The sequence below is a fragment of the Bombina bombina genome, chromosome 3 (assembly GCF_027579735.1).
Source record: "Bombina bombina isolate aBomBom1 chromosome 3, aBomBom1.pri, whole genome shotgun sequence".
Lineage (NCBI taxonomy): Eukaryota > Metazoa > Chordata > Amphibia > Anura > Bombinatoridae > Bombina > Bombina bombina.
The window spans coordinates 985916832-985939733 of record NC_069501.1 but is presented as its reverse complement, the minus strand read 5'-3'; the positions used below and the strand labels follow the sequence as shown (position 1 = coordinate 985939733).

Below are 22902 nucleotides of genomic sequence, written 5' to 3'. Positions count from 1 at the left end.
ACCTACACAAGCCCCATCAGCTCCCACTGTAACCCCGCACCCCCTGTAACCCCCATAAGCCCCCATCTGTAACCTACATAAGCCCCATGAGCTCCCACTGTAAACCCCAATAGTACTCCCTGTGTAACCTACATAAGTCCCATCATCTCCCACTGTAACCCCCCAATAAACACCCCCTTTAACATCATAAGCACCGCCTGCAACCACCATCAGTTCATCTGAAAAGAGGCGGAGCCTTGGGGAGAACTTATCGAATTCTCCAATAAAAGCCAGTGCGCATGTGGAATATTTTATGACGCTAAAAAAAAGCCAGACCCCTGAGAAGTGCTCAAAGAACAGCCTGTGCGCAGGCACGCATTTTCTTAGAAATCTGACAACGTGTAAACACCGGGCCCGTCTGTTTCTCACGAGCTTTACCCTCAGGTCAAGTGTTACAATATTCTGCTGCAAAACCGCTGAGCACACACAATATTTATTATCAATGATTGCAAAAATGAAGTAGCTTAGAGAAATAACCAAATGTTCATGTTTTGAGCTCATTTTTCTCAAATTACACACAATTACAATAAGGAAATCAAATACAGTGAATACTTGCTGTGTTTTTACAATATGTTTTATTAAAATTGTATTCTTCTGCATAAAAAAGGAAGTAACTGTTGATAATATAACAATAAATAACAGAATTTATGCTTACCTGATAAATTACTTTCACTTGCGGTGTATCCAGTCCACGGCTTCATCCATTACTTGTGGGATATTCTCCTTCCCTACAGGAAGTGGCAAAGAGAGCACACAGCAGAGCTGTCCATATAGCTCCCCCTCTAGCTCCAACCCCCAGTCATTCGACCAAAGGTTAGGAAGAAAAAGGAGAAACCATAGGGTGCAGTAGTGACTGTAGTTTAAGCAAAAAAAAATATTACCTGACTTAAATGCCAGGGCGGGCCGTGGACTGGATACACCGCAAGAGAAAGTAATTTATCAGGTAAGCATAAATTCTGTTTTCTCTTGCAAGGTGTATCCAGTCCACGGCTTCATCCATTACTTGTGGGATACCAATACCAAAGCTTTAGGACACGGATGAAGGGAGGGAACAAGGCAGGTACCCTTTAAACGGAAGGCACCACTGCTTGTAAAACCTTTCTCCCAAAAATAGCCTCCAAGGAAGCAAAAGTATCAAATATGTAAAATTTGGAAAAAGTATGCAGCGAAGAACAAGTCGCTGCCTTACAAATCTGTTTAACAGAAGCTTTGTTTTTAAAAGCTCACGTGGAAGCCACTGCTCTGGAAGAATGAGCAGTAATTGTATCAGGAAGCTGCTGGCCAGCAGTCTCGTAGGTCAAACGGATGATGCTCTTCAGCCAAAAGGAAAGAGAGGTAACAGTCGCTTTCTGACCTCTCCTCTTACCAGAATAGACAACACAAGAGGAAGATGTTTGTCTGAAATCCTTAGTTGCTTGTAAGTAGAACTTTAAGATTATTTAACTGACGTTCCTTCGTCAAATACAGAGAAGGAACAACAATTTCCTGGTTAATATTCTTATTAAAAATAACCTTATGAAGAAAACCAGGTATGTAACGTAAAAACTACCTTATCTGCATGGAACACCAGTGGAAGGTGAATCACACTGTAAGGCAAATAACTCTGAGACTCTTCGAGAAGAAGAGATAGCTACCAAAACAAAAATTTTCCAAGATAACAACTTAATATCTATGGAACGTAAAAGTTCAAACGGAACCTCTTGAAGAACTGAAAGAACTAGATTTAGACTCCATGGCGGAGCCGCAGTCTTATAGACAGGCTAGATTCTCCTAAAGCCTGATTAGACACCTGTACGTCTGGAACCTCTGCCAGACACTTGTGTAAAAAAATAGACAGAGCAGATGTCTATCTTCTTAAGGGACAAGCTGACAATCCTTTTTCCAATCCTTCTTGGAGGAAAGACAACGTCCTGGGAATGCTAATCTTACTCCATGAGTGACCCCTGGATTCACACCAACAAAGATATTTTTGCCATATCTTATGATAGATTTTCCTGGGGACAGGCTTACTAGCCTGAATCAGAGTATCTATAACTGACTCAGAGAAACCACGCCTTTGATAGAATTAAGCGTTCAATCTCCAAGCAGACAGACGTAAAGAAATTAGATTTGGATGCTTGAACGGACCCTATATTAGAAGATCCTGCCTCATCAGCAGCATCCATGGTGGAACACAGGACATGTCCACAAGGTCTGCATACCAAGTCCTGCGTGGCCACGCAGGTCATAGAGAGGAAGTTTAGAGATCTGATGGGACGTCATCAGATCCAAGTCCGGAATGCCCCAAGCTGTGTCAGCTGGACAAACTGAGCATGGTCTACAGATGGTCGAGAAATAGAATGAAGAACTCGGCAAGTAGCTAAGAGCTTAACTTTCTGACCTCCGTCAGAAATATCTTCATTTCTACCGAGTCTATCAGAGTTCCTAGGAAAGGAACCCCTGTTAGTGGGGAGAGAGGACTCTTTATGGATGTTCACCTTCCACCCGAGAGACCTCAGAAAAGCCAATACCATCTCCATGTGAGACTTGGCTCTTTGGAAAGACAGCGCCTGAATTAAGATGTCATCTAGGAAAGGTGCCACTGCTATGCCCCGCGGTCTTAGAACCACTAAGAGGGACCCTAGCACCTTTGTGAAAATTCTGGAAGCAGTGGCCGACCCGAAAGGAAGAGCCACACACTGGTAATGCTTGTCTAGAAAAGCAAACCTGAAAAACTGATGATGATCTTTGAGGACAGGAATGTGAAGTTACACATCCTTTAGATCCACGGTAGTCATATATTGACCTTCTTGGATCATAAGTAAGATTATCCGAATGTTCTCCATCTTGAAAGATGGGACTCTGAGGAACCTTTTTAGAAATTTTAGATCTAAGATTGGTCTGAAAGTTCCTTCTTTTTTGGGAACCACAAACAGGTTTGAGTAAAAACCCAGTCCTTGTTCTGCAATTGGAACCGGGTGTATCACTCCCGTTATATGTAGATCTTCTACACGGCGTAAGAACGCTTCTACCTTTGTCTGATCTGTGGACAGACGAGAAATATGAAACCTTCCCCTTGGAGGGGAGTACTTGAATTCTAGAAGATATCCCTGGGAAACAATCTCTAATGCCCAGGGATCTTGGACGTCTCTTGCCCAGGCCTGAGCGAAGAGAGAGAGTCTGCCCCCTACTAAATCCGTTCCCGGATCGGGGGCTACCCCTTCATGCTGTCTTTGTGTCAGCTGCAGGCTTTTTGGCCTGTTTACCCTTGTTCCAGCCCTGGTAAGGCTTCCAGGTTGCCTTGGGCTGTGAATCATTACCCTCTGGCTTCGCAGCTGGAGAGGCTGAAGGGGAACCGCTCCTGAAATTACGAAAGGATTGAAAATTAGCTTTGTTCTTAGCCTTAAAAGGCTTGTCCTGAGGGAGAGCATGGCCCTTTCCCCCGGTGATTTCTGAAATAATCTCTTTCAATTCTGGCCCGAAGAGGATCTTTCCCTTGAAAGGAATATTTCATAGTTTGGATTTTGACGACACATCGGCTGACCAGGACTTGAGCCAAAGCGCTCTGCGCACCATAATGGCGAAACCTGAATTCTTCGCCGCTAACTTAGCTAATTGCAAAGCGGCATCTGTGATAAAAGAATTAGCCAGCTTTAGAGCCTTAATTCTATCCATAATTTCGTCATATGAGGTCTCCGTCTGGAGCAAGTGCTCCAGCGCCTCAAACCAGAAAGCAGCTGCAGTAGTTACAGGAATAATGCAGGCAATGGGTTGGAGCAGAAAACCTTGTTGAACAAAAATTTTCTTAAGTAAACCCTCTAACTTTTTATCCATAGGGTCTTTAAAAGCACAACTGTCTTCAATTTGTATGGTTGTGCGTTTAGCAAGTGAAGAAACAGCCCCCTCTACCTTAGGGACCGTCTGCCACGAGTCCCGCATGGGGTCAGTTATGGGGAACATTTTCTTAAAAATAGGGGGGGGGAAACAAAAGGAACACCTGGTCTATCCCACTCCCTAGTAACGATATCCGCAACCCTCTTAGGGACCGGAAACGCATCAGTGTATACAGGGACCTCTAGGTACTTGTCCATTTTCCACAATTTCTCTGGGACCACCAAAGGCTCGCAATCATCCAGAGTAGCTAATACCTCCCTGAGCAATATGAGGAGGTGTTCTAATTTAAATTTAAAAACCAATGCATCTGAATCTGACTGATGAGAAACTTTTCCTGAATCGGAAATTTCTCCCTCAGACTTCAATTCCCTCACCCCCACTTCAGAACGTTGTGAGGGTACATCAGATAAAGTTACCAAAGCTTCAGAATGCTCATAATCTGTTCTTAAAACAGAGCTATCACGCTTTGCAGGCAACACAGGCAGTTTAGATAAGAAAGCTGAAAGGGAATTATCCATGACTGCCGCTATTTGTTGTAGTGTAAAAGGAGCAGACGCACTAGAGGTACTAGGCAGCGCCTGAGCGGGCGTAACTGGTTGTGACATATGGGGAGAGGTGGACGGACTTTTCTTATTTTTTCTTTTTTTACCTTCAGTCTGAAAATCATCTAGGGCCATATCTTTAAGCTCAATAATATGATCCTTAAAGTGTATAGACATATTAGTGCAAGTGGGACACAGTCTGAGAGGAGGTTCCACCATGGCTTCTAAACATATTGAACAAGGATTTTCCTTGGTGACAGACATGTTAAACAGACTAGTATTATACACCAACAGGCTTGAAATCGCTTTAATCAAATAAAAAACACAATTTGAAAAAAACGTTACTGTGCCTTTAAGAGATAAAAAGGACACACAATTTTACAAAACAGTGAAAAATGCAGCAATCCTTTTGAAATTTTTACAGTATGTACCTACAGCCTTAGAAAGGTTGCACCACAAGTATCAAAACGATTAACCCCTTAATGCCCAAACCGGCGCAGCCTAAAGCCCACACCCGGTTAAAATCACTACAGCACCTTGCCACAGCACTGCTGTGGCCCTACCAGATTTGGGGGAAAAAGGCTTCCTTGAGATCCTCAAACAGCAGCAGGACCCTCCATGAGAAGCAGCATGAATTTCTCTGCAATTCCAAGTGCGCATCTGAGGCGTGAAATTAGGCCCCTCCCACTCCAGAGCTGTAAGGCCTAAGAATTCACTCCTAAGTGAATAAAAGTTAGCCATGTGGGAAATAACCCCTGAAAAGAACCCAAAGGGGCTTTCAAGTGTCTTACAAATGATTTAACTAAATAAAAAATTGATTGCCCTGTATTAGTGTCAACCAGCATAATTAGCCCTGATATGTAAGCATTAAATTCCATACTAAGTCTGTGAACATAGCTTACCCACCCCTCATGGGGATATTGTCAGTCACTTCTAGCATTATCTCAGTCTTGTCTAGAAATAAATAACTGAACATACCTTATTGCAGTGTACCCTGCAAACTGTCCCCCCCCCCCCCCAACTGAAGTTTTCTGGTACTCCTCAGTCCTGTGTAGGAACAGCAGTGGATTTTAGTTACAGCATGCTAAAATCATTTTCCTCTCAGCAGAAATCTTCATCACTTTTCTGCTAGAGAGTAAATAGTACAAACCGGTACCATTTAAAATAACAAACTTTTGATTGAAGATATAAAACTACAATTCTAAATGATTTGCGGAAACAAAAAGGTGATATATTATTCATACAGGAGACCCACTTTAAGAGGGGGAGGGAACCAAAGGTATTAAGCCCCAGATATCAAACAAAGTTTTTAGCCTCAGGCCCTACAAAGACAGGGGGGGTGGGAATTCTTATCAACAACAATGTGCAATTCCAGGTAACCCATGTAGAAAAAGATAAGGGAGGACGATATATCATAGTTGTGGGTCTTCTGTATAACAGATACATAACATTAGCAAATATATACCTACCCAACCAGCAGCAACATATTACCATGAAGGAGGTAACCCAAAAACTCTTGGAAATAGTCAAAGGGGAACTGATAGTAGGAGGGGATCTTAACACACTCTTAGACCCGAAAATAGATACCTCTAGCGGTAACTCTAACATCCCAAAAAAAGTTCTGAAATCAATAACTGCGCAAATACAACAATTACAGCTTTGCGACACATGGCGGGTGATGCACCCAAGGGCAAGGAATTACACATTCTTTTCACATTCGCACCATCTGTACTCTAGAATTGATAACATATTAACAGACCATGCTATGCTTTCGCAAATCACTTACTCAGATATAATGCCTATCACATGGTCAGACCACGCTCCTGTGGTCTGCGATTTTGAATGGCAGGAGAGACCATTTCTCCCCCATATATGGAGGTTAGATGAGTCGTTATTGAACGATCCTATAATAGCTTTGGAAATAACAAAGGAATTAGAGGAATATTTCAAAATTAATAAAACAGATCAAAGCAAACCTTCCATGATATGGGAGGCGCACAAAGCAGTGATAAGAGGAGTATTGATTAAAATCAAAACACAACAGACTAAGCAGTCCAGACAATACTATAACTCATTGCAAGCACAACTCGCATACTGGGAGAGGGTACATAAACAAGACACGACAGATACAAATGTATTCACTTCCCTGAAAAAAGTCAAAACTGAGCTGCAAAACTTACAAATTAAAGAAGCCCAAACGAAAGCCCTATATTTAAAACAGCACTATTTTGAATACAGTAACAAACCGGGGACTTCTCTAGCAAAGGCACTCAAGAGAAAACAATATAGGGCATATGTTGCCGGAATTGTAGATAAACAGGGGAAGAAACATGATGACAGCAGAGGTATTGCAGAGACGTTAAGACAATATTATTCGACATTATATAACCTAAAAGATAACACAAGACCTACTGACATAAATCCCGAAAACGGGAACATCAACCATGAGTTAGAATCATATATAGATGATATAAAAATCCCACAAATTAGTACGGAAGAGGCGGAAAAATTAGAGAGGCATGTATAACCCCTGCAGAAATTCTAAAGGCAATAAAAGACACACCCACGGGAAAAAGCCCGGGGCCAGACGGCTTGGGAATAGCATACTATAAAAAATTTGGACAGATACTAGCCCCTCACCTTGCTGACACCTATAATACCCTACAAGCCGATGGAGGGTTCACAAGGAACCTACTGGAGGCACATATTACAGTCCTTCCCAAGCCAGGAAAGACCCCAGACAGGCCCGAAAATTTCCGCCCTATTTCCTTACTTAACTCTGATGTAAAAATCTACGCGAAGATACTGGCCACAAGAATAAATAGGGTTCTCCCAGGATTAATAAATTCGGATCAAGTGGGTTTCGTCCCAGGGAGGGAGGCTAGGGACAATACCCTGAAGGTTCTGCAGTTATTACAATATGCTAAATTAGAACACATCCCAATGACACTGACATCTATGGACGCAGAGAAAGCCTTTGACAGGGTGAGCTGGACATTCTTACGGTTCGCTCTGTCAAAGATGGGCTTTAGCACACATTTCATCGAAATGATATTCTCACTATACTCCGCCCCCTCAGCCAAGATCAAAGTCAATGGGCTCCTGTCCACGAGCTTTGAGATCACAAACGGAACCCGACAGGGCTGCCCCCTCTCCCCAATACTATTCGCAATATCTATAGAAATCCTGGCCCTAAAGATCCGCGCAGACCCCCAGGTGTCGGGAATTAAATTAGATGACACAGAACACAAGATAGCCATGTATGCAGATGACATCCTGTTAACCCAAACAAATTCAGAGGAATCACTACCGCAGGCCCTAAAGATAATCCAGGAGTACGGCAAATACTCCAATTTCCTATTAAACATAAATAAATCAGAGGTGTTAAACATAAACCTTTCAGAGGATAAAATGTCCCTATTGATGTCCCAATGCCCACTACGTAGGTAGCCAGTCACAATGAAATATTTAGGTATACAGCTATCTGCAGATCCAGAGGCTATTTTTGAAGCTAATTACAAACAACTAGAAAAGACGATAATAGAAGACTTATCCAATTGGAAAAACAAAAAATTGTCATGGCTGGGCAGAATCAGTGTCATAAAAATGAATGTGCTTCCCAGACTACTTTATGTTATGCAGGCTCTGCCAATACCCCTCCCAAAAGATTTCATGACCAGACTCTAGGGCTCTCTGGAGTCATACATTTGGGGAGACGTGCGACCCAGAATAAATAAGCAAACTATGTACATGGCAAAAGAGGAGGGCGGCTTGGGAGTCCCGAATATACTGACATATAGACAGGCTTTGATGTTACAAAGAATAGTGGAATGGTGCTCAAACGATAATTCAAAACACTGGATACAGATAGATAGAGCAATACTACATACTAATAACCCGGGATACCTAGCTTGGACACTAGAGAACGACAGACCACGAACTGTAGATAGATATCCTCTCTTTAAGGAACTATTCAGGGTGTGGGACAAAATTCTCCACACATCCACGCGGATATCCTCACCGACCTCCCCCATGACCCCATACATGGATAACCCAGTCCTTGCACTGGGGATAGCGAGGAAGTATACAATCCAGGGACAGCAGGCAGGACAGAACACAATTAATAGACTGATCCAACAACATAAAATTAAAAAGTGGGAAGAAGTCCGAGATGCAGAACCACACTTGAATTGGCTAGCTTATGCTCAGATCTCCCACTTTATATCAACGCACAAAGACAAAACCACTCTGACCCGTGAGCTGACAGAATTTGAACAACTTTGCTACGACGGAAGGACACGCCCACACCTGATATCCATTATATACAAAAAATTGCGACAAAATGACTTAGGTAACCTACCAGCGTATACCAAAACCTGGGAGAGGGAGCTAGGTGGGGAAATAGCTGTGAAGACATGGAAAAACGCATTCCTCAATAATAAGACAGCTTCCATATCAGCACAGATACAAGAGACTAATTATAAGTTCCTCGCCAGGTGGTATCTCACCCCAAGCAGGTTAAAGAGAATATATCCGAACACCTCAGGCAGATGCTGGAGGGGCTGTGCGACGGAGGGTACCGTCCTGCACGTGTGGTGGGAATGTCCCGAACTCCAGCAATTCTGGACGGACATCCTTGCACACACTTGCAAAGTCTTGGAGGTCATAATCCCCAGAGACCCCAAAATAATACTTCTGTACGCTGGCTTACCTAAAATTAAATGCATGGCGAGAAGGAAACTACTTCTAACCCTGCTGAACAGCGCAAAAACTCTAATCCCCCGCAGGTGGAAGACTGCCACCCCCCCCCACACTCACCAGGAGTGGGTGAAACAAGTAGATTTGTTACTGCAATTAGAAAGATATCATCACATTAGGAATGGCTCAGCGGAGACACATGAAATAATGTTACAAATATGGAACAAGCACTAATGAAGAACCACCCTACCCCCCCCCCCGCCCTCCCCTCCCCACTCATAGATATACACTACTGTAGGCTAGGGCATAAAGATAATGGATGGGACTTCACCTATCGAGATGGACAGAGATACATATAATAGTCATCCCAGAGCTTACACGAATACTAAAATGGAGGGAGAAGGGGGGACAATACAACTAACACAGGGGTCATAGCCACAGACGAGGGCACAGGGCAGAGACGGACAATACTACAACGGACAGAGTCCCGACCACTGAAAGACGCAGAGAAGCAACTAGACCGGTGAATAGGGAGAGAATTGAGAAAGGTGTAGGAACAGCCAGAAACTGGCCTAGACATGCCATGAGTGTAGGACAGAAAGATTTTATACAGCTTTGTAAAAGATATGTAAGAGAATACTGTATTGTACTGAATATTGATGTCATATTTTGCTACGATGATTTTGCTGTAAAAATTGTAATTTTGAATTATATAATAAAGCTTATTTGAAAAAAAAAAAAAAAAACTACAATTCTAACACCACATTCACTTTACCCTCCCGTAGAGAGACCCTAGTGCTTAGAGCCGGCAAAGAGAATGACTGGGGGGTGGAGCTAGAGGGGGAGCTATATGGACAGCTCTGCTGTGTGCTCTCTTTGCCACTTCCTGTAGGGAAGGAGAATATCCCACAAGTAATGGATGAAGCCGTGGACTGGATACACCTTGCAAGAGAAATTGTGTGTGCTCAGCGGTTTCACAGCAGAATATTGTAACAAGCTCGGCCTGAGGGTAAAGCTTGTGAGAAACAGACGGGCCCGGTGTTTACACGTTATGTGTCAGATTTTTAAGAAAATGCGCACAGGCTGTTCTTGGAGCACTCGATAAGTTCTTCTCAAGGGTCTGGCTTTTTTTAGCGTCATAAAAAATTACGCAAAGTTGGCAGCCCTCCTGTACGTCATAGGTGACGTCAAAGGGGCGGAGCTAAAAACACGGCAATTAATCGCAGTTTACAACCGCATCCACGATTAATCGTGCAGCCCTAGCACAAGGTATGTTATCCTTTGTGCAACCTTGAGCAAAGAATACCACACAAGCTGGTATTAGATGGAAAGTAAAAAATGTTAACTGAAGAATCTTAACTTGGCTATTTTTTGCGCAACGTATACTTTTAATGGATAATGCAGAAAGCACTATTATCGCTTATATTTTAAGTAGCGAGTTAAAGGGACAGTCTACTCCAGATTTTTTATTGTTTAGAAAGATAGATAATCCCTTTATTGCCCATTCCCCAGTTTTGCATTGCAACACAGTTATATTAATATACTTTCTACCTCTGATTACACCTTGAACCTAAGGCTCTGTAGACTGCCCCCTTATTTCAGTTCTTTTGACAGACATGCATTTTAGCCAATCAGTGCTGACTCCTAGGTAAATCCACAGGAATAAGCACGTTAGCACTAGTTCATGTGTGCCATATAGATGTCTAGCTGTGAAAAACTGTCCAAAAGCACTAAGATAAGAGGCGGCCTTCAAGGGCTTAGAAATGAGCCTACCTAGGTTTAGCTTTCAACGAAGAATACCAATAGAACAAAGCAAATTTGAAGAAAAAAGTAAATTGTTCAAAATTGCATGCTCTATCTAATCTGAATCATGAAAGTTTAATTTTGACTAGACTGTCACTTTAAGTGACACATTTGAGCTCAACCCAAAATACCACTAAAAATCTTGCTCTTTTGGAGACCCAGCATAAAGTGTTAAAGGGACATTAAACATTAAATAAATGCTAGATAGAAGGATTGCATTCAAAGAAAATATTAGTCTGAGAATAACATGTAGATGTATTTTTATAAAGTTTTGTTAGATGTTTAAATTTTGACAAAATAAGTGTAAAGTTTTAGTGTCTATAAAACAATGGGAGCTGCCATGTTGTAACTTGTGTTACCTTCTCTGCTGCTGGCCAATTTGGGACAGTTATAAATAGGCCACTAGAGTGTGCAGCCAATGGCTGTGTGGAATATAACAGTGTTCTGCATTTCCATTTCTAACAGGAACTGAAAAACTCACACAATCTCATACTGGGATTACAGGAGGACAAAATAAATAAAGTTTTTTTTTTGTTTGTTTTTTATATATACACGATTTATAATTTTATATTACCATCTCAAGGTGTTTAATGTCCCTTTAATGCTGAAAAATATGCATAGCAAAAAATATGACAGATATAGTAAAATTAGGTATTTTACTAATTTTTACATATTAAATGTAAAATAAAAGGTTTATTACTGAAAACAAAAAGGGTATAAGTGTGTGTATAAAGTAGGTAAAGAACTCCACTACTTGAGCAAAGGTTTACAGCACCTTTGGCTTAGTGCTCAAACCATATCTGATGAATTTTTCAACATGCCCCCATAGAAGTCTATTATTATGTGAGGGATTTCGTGTACCAGCGCTATCCAACATCAAGGAGTTAGCAGGCCCTAGAACTTTGCTTGAGTGATAAAATATGTTCAACTTTTAATATGAGCAAAAAATAAAAGCGCTATTGATTTAACATGAGTGATATTAAAGGGACAGTCTACACCTTAGTCATCTAAAAGTCTAACCTTAAACTGCAAATATCCTCCTGCACCTTTTTTAGATCATGCAGCAGGAATGGTAAAAAAAATAATTTTAAAATGAATATTGTTTCTGGCCACTTTGAAATGGCTGCCAAGCTCCACCCACTGATGACATCACAATCTAGGCAATCTGCTGAATAGCACTGACAGTCTGTTGAACCCAACTAGTGAGCCTTTGTGATTGGACGCCATATGCAGCCCAGATCGTGATGTTTTAGTGGGCAGAGCTTGGCAGCCATTTCAAAGTGGCCAGAAACAATATTTTTTTTAAATGTTTTTTACCATTCCTGCTGCATGATATAGAAAAGGTGCAGGAGGCTATTTGCAGCTTAATCTATGGTAAAACTTTAAGATGACTAAGGTATGGACTGTCCCTTTAAAGCACAATAGTGCTAGTATGTTTGAGAGCCCCTTGTAACTCGTTACTGGAGTAGCAGGGCTTACAATGGTCATTTTGTTGGCACATCTTGAACTTATTAGCACAGCAAAGGTGATAAGCTATTGGGAACAAGTTATGCCAAGGCCAATTAGGGCCAGACATGTAGAAGAGTGAAGCCTGTGAAGTTTGCAGTGTTCATTTCCCATTCTCAGAATTGGAAAAACCACAATTTTGAAAGTTAAATTATAAGAACAGAGGGCAAAATAAAAAATAAATTGCCACATTTTTTACTACACAGTTAAAAACTATTTTTTTAATTTTTTTTATTTAAATTTTACAATCTCAGGTATTTCATGTCCATTTAAGTAATTAGCACAGGCATCTCAAGTTAGCAAGAAGTAATGTAAACATTTCTGATCTCACTAGTGACACTCAAAAATGAAGATCACGCAGATATGTAAGAGAATACATATTTTACAGCAATATATAAGTTGTAGCCGCTAGTAGAAAGGAAACAATCAGGAAAAGGAAATAAAGATTATATAAACTTAAAACCACCTACAATTTCCATTATCTCTCATGTAAATGAGCATAATTTACTATAAACAAAGTCAGGTTTAGAAAACATTAAAGAGAAGAAGAAAGATTTCAGGCCGGTGCGAAGATCAGCGTTAATTTACCTCATGGCGTGCAGCCACAGCCCGGTGTAAAGGAGTGAGCCAGGATGAATCCTTTGCGTTTACATTAGCACCTAGGGAGAGGTAAAAAGGTACTCATATAAGCTGCAAAACTGTGAAAACAACAACAACAAAAAAAACACTAAATTTATTTTCTTTCTGAATGATGGTCCACAGTCCTTTATAACATATGGGATATATTTCCTGTCACTAGGAAGAGGTCAAGAACCTACACAAAAGCTTTAAACCCTTTCACCTCCCATCTCGCTCTAGTTTTACGAATAGCCAAGAAGAGAATAGGAAAGAAAGGTAGGAAAGGCAAAGCAGGGTCTTATAGAGGTGTCATTAGAACTATCGCCCAAAAATTGAAATGGACCATCATCATTCCGAAAGAAAATAATTTATCAGCTAAGCATAAATGTTGCTTTCTTTCGTAAAATGATGATGGTCCACAGTGCTCCATAACATATGGGATTAAAATATTTTTGGCGCCAAAAACGTCTGCAACAAACACGAGCGTCATAGATGACGCAACTACGTGAAAATTCTCGGCGCCAACTAAGACGCCGGAAATGACGAAAATACGTCAACAAACTTAATTCTCGCACCAAAAAATGTATCGCGCCAAGAATGACGCAATAAATGATAGCATTTTGCGCACACCCGCGAGCCTAACAGCCCGCAATTTAGAAGAAAGTCCATTTGAAAATTTCAGGTGAGAATTTTTTTTTATTTTTTTTATTATATGTGCATTGTCAAAATGAAACTGACAGTCTGCAAAAAGGAAATATACTGATAAACCTGAATCATGGCAAATATAAGTACAAACATTATATTTAGAACTTTACATTTAAAGTGCCAAACCATAGCTGAGAGTGTCTTTATAAAGGAAAACATACTTACCAAAAGACACTCATCTACATAAAGTAGATAGCCAAACCAGTACTGAAACGAGAATCAGCAGAGGTAATTGTATATAAGAGTATATCGATCTGAAAAGGGAGGTAGGAAATTAATCTCTACGACCGATAACAGAGAACCTATGAAATAGATCCCCGTTAGGAAGACCATTGCATTCAATAGGTAATACTCCCTTCATATCACTCTGTCATTCACTGCACTCTGAGAGGAACCGGGCTTCAGCATGCTGAGAAGCGCATATCAACGTAATAATCTAGCACAAACTTACTTCACCACCTCCATAGGAGGCAAAGTTTGAAAAACTGAATTGTGGGTGTGGTGAGGGGTGTATTTATAGGCATTTTTAGGTTTGGGAAACTTTGCCCCTCCTGGTAGGAATGTATATCCCATACGTCACTAGCTCATGGACTCTTGCCAATTACATGAAAGAAAACAGAATTTATGCTTACCTGATAAATTACTTTCTCCAACGGTGTGTCCGGTCCACGGCGTCATCCATTACTTGTGGGAAATGTTCTCCCCCACAGGGAAAGGCAAGGAGAGCACACAGCAAGAGCTGTACATATAGCTCCCCCTCTGGCTCCGCCCCCCAGTCATTCGACCGACGGTTAGGAGAAAAAGGAGAAACTATAGGGTGCCGTGGTGACTGTAGTGTATAAAGAAAATATTTTTCAACCTGATTAAAAAAAACCAGGGCGGGCCGTGGACCGGACACACCGTTGGAGAAAGTAATTTATCAGGTAAGCATAAATTCTGTTTTCTCCAACATTGGTGTGTCCGGTCCATGGCGTCATCCATTACTTGTGGGAACCAATACCAAAGCTTTAGGACACGGATGAAGGGAGGGAGCAAATCAGGTTACCTAAACAGAAGGCACCACGGCTTGCAAAACCTTTCTCCCAAAAACAGCCTCCGAAGAAGCAAAAATATCAAATTTGTAGAATTTGGCAAAAGTGTGCAGAGAAGACCAAGTCGAGAAGACCAAGTATGCCTTACATATCTGGTCAACAGAAGCCTCGTTCTTATAGGCCCATGTGGAAGCCACAGCCCTAGTAGAGTGAGCTGTGATACGGTCAGGAGGCTGCCGTCCGGCAGTCTCATAAGCCAAGCGTATAATGCTTTTCAGCCAGAAAGAGAGAGAGGTAGCAGTAGCTTTTTGACCTCTCCTCTTACCAGAGTAAACGACAAACAAGGATGAGGTTTGTCTAAAATCTTTTGTTGCTTCTAAATAGAACTTTAAAGCACGAACAACATCTAAATTGTGTAATAAACGTTCCTTCTTTGAAACTGGATTTGGACACAAAGAAGGAACAACTATTTCCTGGTTGATGTTCTCGTTGGAAACAACTTTTGGAAGAAAACCAGGCTTAGTACGCAAAACAACCTTATCTGAATGGAACACCAGATAGGGTGGATCACACTGCAAAGCAGATAATTCAGAAACTCTTCTAGCAGAAGAAATAGCAACCAAAAACAGAACTTTCCAAGATAGTAACTTAATATCTATGGAATGTAAAGGTTCAAACGGAACCCCTTGAAGAACTGAAAGAACTAAATTTAGACTCCAAGGAGGAGTCATGGGTCTGTAAACAGGCTTGATTCTAACCAAAGCCTGAACAAAAGCTTGTACATCTGGCAAAGCTGCCAGTCGTTTGTGCAACAAGACGGATAATGCAGAAATCTGTCCTTTTGGAGAACTAGCTGACAATCCTTTATCCAAACCTTCTTGGAGAAAGGAGAGAATCTTTGGAATTTTAATCTTACTCCAGGAGAATCCTTTGGATTCACACCAACAGATATATTTTTTTCCATATTTTATGGTAAATCCTTCTAGTCACAGGTTTTCTGGCTTGGACCAGAGTATCAATCACAGAATTTGAAAACCCACACTTGGATAAAATCAAGCGTTCAATTTCCAAGCAGTCAGCTGCAGAGAAACTAGATTGGGATGTTCGAATGGACCTTGTACTAGAAGGTCCTGTCTCAAAGGTAGCTTCCATGGTGGAGCCGATGACATATTCACCAGGTCTGCATACCAACTCCTGCGTGGCCATGCAGGAGCTATCAGAATCACCGAGGCCTTCTCCTGTTTGATGCTGGCTATGAGCCTGGGGAGGAGAGGAAACGGTGGAAACACATATGCTAGGTTGAACTACCAAGGCGCCACTAATGCATCCACTAGAGTCGCCTTGGGATCCCTGGATCTGGACCCGTAGCAAGGAATCTTGAAGTTCTGACGGGACGCCATTAGATCCATGTCTGGAATGCCCCATAATTGGGTTAACTGAGCAAAGACCTCCGGATGGAGTTCCCACTCCCCCGGATGAAAAGTCTGACGACTCAAATAGTCCGCCTCCCAGTTGTCTACTCCTGGGATGTGAATAGCAGATAGATGGCAGGAGTGATTCTCTGCCCATTGGATCATCTTGGTTACTTCCTTCATCGCTAGGGAACTCTTTGTTCCCCCCTGATGATTGATGTACGCAACAGTCGTTATGTTGTCCGACTGAAATCTTATGAACCTGGCTTCCGCTAGCTGAGGCCAAGCCAGGAGCGCATTGAATATAGCTCTTAGTTCCAAAATGTTTATCGGGAGAAGCGACTCTTCCCGCGACCATAGGCCCTGAGCTTTCAGAGAGTCCCAGACCGCGCCCCACCCCAAGAGGCTGGCGTCGGTCGTGACGATGACCCACTCCGGTCTGCGGAAACTCATTCCCTGAGACAGGTGATCCTGGGTCAACCACCAGAGAAGTGAGTCCCTGGTTACCTGGTCTACTTGAATTTGGGGAGACAAGTCTGTATAGTCCCCATTCCACTGATTGAGCATGCACAGCTGTAATGGTCTTAGATGAATTCAAGCAAAAGGAACCACATCCATTGCTGCGACCATTAGTCCTATTACTTCCATGCATTGAGCTATGGAGGGTTGAGGAATAGAGTGAAGAACTCGACAAGCTTTTAGAAGCTTTGTCTTTCTGACGTCTGTGAGAAAGATCTTCATTTCCACAGAATCTATTATTGTCCCCAGAAAAGGAACCCTTGTGGACGGTGACAATGAACTTTTTTCTATGTTCACTTTCCACCGTGAGATCTGAGAAAAGCCAACACAATGTCTGTATGAGCCCTCGCTTTGGAAAGAGACGACGCTTGATTAGGATGTCGTCTAGATAAGGTGCTACAGAGATGCCCCTCGGTCTTAGGACCGCTAGAAGGGACCCTAGCACCTTTGTGAAGATTCTGGGAGCGGTGGCTAAACCGAATGGAAGAGCCACAAACTGGTAATGTTTGTCCAGAAAGGCGAACCTCAGGAACGGATGAGATTTGTGGATTGGGATATGCAGATACGCATCCTTCAGATCCACGGTAGTCAAAAATTGACCCTGCTGGATTGTTGGTAAGATTGTCCGAATGGTTTCCATCTTGAAGGATGGAACTCTGAGGAACTTGTTTAATATCTTTAAATCCAGAATTGGCCTGAAAGTTCCCTCTTTTTTGGGAACCACAAACGGGTTTGAGTAAAACCCTAGACCTTGTTCCCCGGAGGGGACTGGGTTTATCACTCCCATCTTTGATAGGTCTCTTACACAATGTAAGAATGCCTGTTTCTTTATCTGGTCTGAAGATAAGCGAGACCGGTGGAACCTTCCCTTTGGAGGAAGTCCCTTGAATTCTAACAGGTATCCCTTGGAAACTATTTCTAGTGCCCAGGGATCCAGAACATCTCTTGCCCAAGCCTGAGCGAAGAGAGATAGTCTGCCCCCTACCAGATCCGGTCCCGGATCGGGGGCTACCCCTTCATGCTGTCTTGGTGGCAGCAGCAGGTTTCTTGGTTTGTTTACCCTTGTTCCAGCCTTGCATGGGCTTCCAAGCGGGTTTGGGCTGGGCCGCGTTACTGTCTAGCGGCAGTGGAGTTATTAGCCGGTCCGTTCCTGAAATTGCGAAAGGAACGAAAATTAGACTTGTTCTTAGCCTTAAAAGGCCTATCCTGTGGGAGGGCATGGCCCTTACCCCCAGTGATGTCTGAAATAATTTCCTTCAATTCCGGCCCAAAAAGGGTCTTACCCTTGAAAGGAATATTCAGTAACTTAGTCTTGGACGACACATCTGCCGACCAGGATTTTAGCCAAAGCGCCCTCCGCGCTACTATAGCAAAACCTGAGTTTTTCGCCGCCAATTTCGTTATTTGAAAGGCGGCATCCAATATAAAGGAATTAGCTAACTTTAATGCGTGAATTCTGTCCATGACTTCTTCATAGGAAGTCTCTTTCTGGAGCGACCTTTCTAGTTCTTCGAACCAAAAGGACGCCGCTGAAGTGACAGTAATAACACACGTAGCTGGTTGAAGGATGAACCCTTGCTGAACAAAAATCTTTTTAAGCAATCCTTCCAATTTTTTATCCATAGGATCTTTGAAAGCGCAGCTGTCCTCTATAGGAATAGTTGTGCGCTTCGCTAGTGTTGAAACAGCTCCCTCAACCTTCAGGACCGTTTGCCATGCGTCCCTTCTAGGGTCTACTATGGGAAACATTTTCTTAAATATAGGAGGTGGGGCAAAGGGTACACCTGGCTTCTCCCACTCCTTTTCCACTATGTTCGCTACCCTCTTAGGTATTGGAAAAGCGTTGTCGTGCACTGGGACCTCTAAAAATTTGTCCAATTTGCACAACTTCTCTGGTACTACCATGGAATCACAGTCATCCAGAGTAGCTAATACCTCCTTAAGCAAAGCGCGGGGATGTTCTAGCTTAAACTTAAATGCCACTAGATCAGGTTCTGCCTGTTGAGAAATTTTTCCTGAGTCTGAAATTTCACCCTCAGACAGACCTTCCCTCACAGTCAATTCCGATTGATGTGAGGGTAAAATAGATAAGGCATCGTCAGCGTCTGATTGTTCATCCTTTTTATCTGTATTTAAAACTGAACAATCACGCTTTCTCTGAAAAACTGGCAGTTTGGATAAAAGATTTGCTATAGAATTATCCACTACTGCTGATAATTGTTGCATAGAAATAAGCACTGGCGCGCTAGGTGTCGCCTGCGTGGGCAAAGCTGGTGTAGACACAGAAGGAGAGGATGTAGAGCTATCCCCACTACCTTCATTAGATAAATCATCTTGGGCAACATTATGAAAAATAACAGAGCTGTCCTGATTTTGTTTGGACGCTATGGCGCAATTATCACAAACACTCGAAGGGGGAACCACATTTGTCTCTATACACACAGAACATAGGTTATCTGATGGAACAGACATGTTAAACAGATTTAGGCAGGCAAACAATGCAATAAAAACGATTTTAAACAAAAACGTTACTGTCTCTTTAAATAATAAAATGACACATTTATTTCTGAATGTTCAAAAAACTATGAAGGCAATATCCGATTTTTCTGAAATTTGGACCACAGTGTCTTAATGCTTAGAAAGTATTGCACAGCAAATATGGAGACTCTAGCTCTTAAAACAAGCAAATCGGAGCTAATTGTTGGATTTAACCGTTTTTACACACCACAATCCCAGCTACAGCCTTGCTGCAGCTTTTTACCTTCCTTAGGGGTCACCATTCACAGAAAAAAGCCTTTTGGAGTCACTTTCTGAACCACAGGACCCTCTCACATGAATCTGCATGCACTGCCTTGAAATTCAACTGCACAGCTGAAGTGCCAAAATGAGGCTTCCTCCCTCAGCACACTAGAGTGAAGGGGCCTTCCTGACTAGATTTAGGTGTCTAAAACAAGCCAGATCAATAAAAAACGTTCCCAAGTGTATGTGAGCTTATAAAATATTTCAAATGGTATAATATTGTAATAAAAACCAATCGATTTAGCCCCTAACAGTGTCTACCAGCATAAAAAACAAAAAGGGGAAGCCTGTTATCTTTTTTGCTGAGGTGAAAGAAAAATGGCTTACCGTTTCCCCTGAGGGGAAAAATGACTGTCATCTAGCATTAGCCTGTGTTGTTAGAAGGAGACTAGTCATACCTGAAGCAGATGAGTCTGCAAACTGTTACCCCCAACTGAAGTTCTCTTGTTTCAACAGTCCTGCGTGGTAACAGTAATGGATTTTAGTTACTTGTGCTAAAATCATAGCCCTCTTAAACAGAAATCTTCATCACTTTTCTGTTATAGAGTAAATAGTACAAGCCAGCACTATTTTAAAATAACAAACTCTTGATAGAAGAATAAAAAACTACAACTAACACCACAAACTCCTCGCCATCCCCGTGGTAGATGCTACTTGCTCAGAGCGGCAAGGAGAATGACTGGGGGGCGGAGCCAGAGGGGGAGCTATATGGACAGCTCTTGCTGTGTGCTCTCCTTGCCTTTCCCTGTGGGGGAGAACATTTCCCACAAGTAATGGATGACGCCGTGGACCGGACACACCAATGTTGGAGAAATTGGGTTTTATGTTCCTTTAAAGTAAAAGTAAACTTTGGTGAAAGCTAGCTTTTTAAAAATTATTATTAAAAACATGGGCACTTTCATTCAAAGTTTACAAAGCAGCCGTTTTGTTAAAAAAATTACCTTTTTTTCTTTTCACAGCTAGATCAGCTTCCCCCACATAGAGATCCTCTATTCACACGTGACGTCAGCAATGACTAATCCTGCTTCCTCCAATCACAGCTTTCCCCCCAGGGTAGTCATTGCCTGAGGCCATGCTGTGATTGGAGGAAGCAGGATTAGTCATTGCTGACGTCACGTGTGAATAGAGGATCTCTATGTGGGGGAAGCTGCTCTAGCTGTGAAAAGAAAAAACAAAATTTATGCTTACCTGATAAATTGCTTTCTCCTGTAGTGTGGTCAGTCCACGGGTCATCATTACTTCTGGGATATTAACTCCTCCCCAACAGGAAGTGCAAGAGGATTCACCCAGCAGAGCTGCTATATAGCTCCTCCCCTCTACGTCACACCCAGTCATTCGACCAAGAACCAACGAGAAAGGAGAAGCCAAAGGGTGCAGTGGTGACTGGAGTATAATTTAAAAATTTTGACCTGCCATAAAAAACAGGGCGGGCCGTGGACTGACCACACTACAGGAGAAAGGAATTTATCAGGTAAGCATAAATTTTGTTTTCTCCTGTTAAGTGTGGTCAGTCCACGGGTCATCATTACTTCTGGGATACCAATACCAAAGCTAAAGTACACGGATGACGGGAGGGACAGGCAGGCTCTTTATACGGAAGGAACCACTGCCTGAAGAACCTTTCTCCCAAAAACAGCCTCCGAAGAAGCAAAAAGTGTCAAATTTGTAAAATTTGGAAAAAGTATGAAGACCAAGTTGCAGCCTTGCAAATCTGTTCAACAGAAGCCTCATTCTTAAAGGCCCAAGTGGAAGCCACAGCTCTAGTAGAATGAGCTGTAATTCTTTCAGGAGGCTGCTGTCCAGCAGTCTCATAGGCTAAACGTATTATGCTACGAAGCCAAAAAGAGAGAGAGGTAGCCGAAGCCTTTTGACCTCTCCTCTGACCAGAATAAACAACAAACAGGGAAGACGTTTGTCGAAAATCCTTAGTTGCCTGTAGATAAAATTTCAGGGCACGGACTACATCTAGATTGTGTAGAAGACGTTCCTTCTTCGAAGAAGGATTAGGACACAAAGATGGAACAAAAATCTCTTGATTGATATTCCTGTTAGTGACCACCTTAGGTAAGAACCCAGGTTTAGTACACAGAACTACCTTGTCTGAATGAAAGATCAGATAAGGAGAATCACAATGTAAGGCAGATAACTCAGACTCTTCGAGCCGAGGAAATAGCCATTAAAAACAGAACTTTCCAAGATAACAGCTTGATATCAATGGAATGAAGGGGTTCAAACGGAACACCCTGTAAAACATTAAGAACTAAGTTCAAACTCCATGGTGGAGCAACAGTTTTAAACACAGGCTTGATCCTAGCTAAAGCCTGACAAAAAGCTTGAACGTCCGGAACTTCTGACAGACGTTTGTGTAAAAGAATGGACAGAGCTGAAATCTGTCCCTTTAAGGAACTAGCGGATAAACCCTTTTCTAAACCTTCTTGTAGAAAAGACAATATCCTAGGAATCCTAACCTTACTCCATGAGTAACTCTTGGATTCGCACCAATATAAGTATTTACGCCATATTTTATGGTAAATCCTTCTGGTAACAGGCTTCCTAGCCTGTATTAAGGTATCAATTACTGACTCAGAAAAAACACGTTTTGATAAAATCAAGCGTTCAATTTCCAAGCAGTCAGCTTCAGAGAAATTAGATTTTGATGTTTGAAAGGACCCTGGATCAGAAGGTCCTGTTTCAGAGGCAGAGACCAAGGTGGACAGGATGACATGTCCACTAGATCTGCATACCAAGTCCTGCGTGGCCATGCAGGCGCTATTAGAATCACTGATGCTCTCTCCTGTTTGATTCTGGCAATCAATCGAGGAAGCATCGGGAATGAACAATCGAGGGAGCATCCTTATGAACATAGATATTTAGGAGTAACATTTCATTAAACGGTATTAACAGGTAATTTATTATCCAAGTTCACAACTCCTTACAACCATAGGTAAAGATATTTCAGTGCAAACCACCTAGATGTTTATGAATAACCACCAACAGCCTATCTGACCTTCTACTTGTGATAGCGTAATTCACTGCAATTTATTAGTGGCCTCCAAACCTACCTTGAATCAGGAGTATTGTCACCTTATATGAGTAATATGCCAAGAGATAATCTTGTCATTTGATTTACAAGAGACTCACATATACCTAACAAAGGTGTTTGTCTCTATTAACCAGCAGTGACAGTATCTGGTTAATAAGTGGTGGATCCAAATTTATACTTTTAATGATGTTTGTCAATCCCCTGTTTTTAACTTGATCTAGTAAAAGTTATATTTTAATTTCCCAATTTTTTGCATTAATAACAACGTTCATAGAGTGCTATATTTGTACCCTTTTGTCAGTCCCTCACTGATT

At 42.0% G+C, this 22902-nt stretch overlaps 1 protein-coding gene across 1 annotated transcript in view; it reads right to left on the bottom strand.

Annotated features, from left to right (window-relative positions):
* The window catches only part of ANKRD52 (ankyrin repeat domain 52), a 374590-nt gene that overhangs the window by 286282 nt on the left and 65406 nt on the right, over positions 1-22902 (bottom strand). The window contains exon 4 of the mRNA XM_053705506.1: positions 13050-13120. Within this exon, the coding sequence (XP_053561481.1) occupies positions 13050-13120 (71 nt within the window). The remainder of the gene's footprint in view (positions 1-13049; positions 13121-22902) is intronic.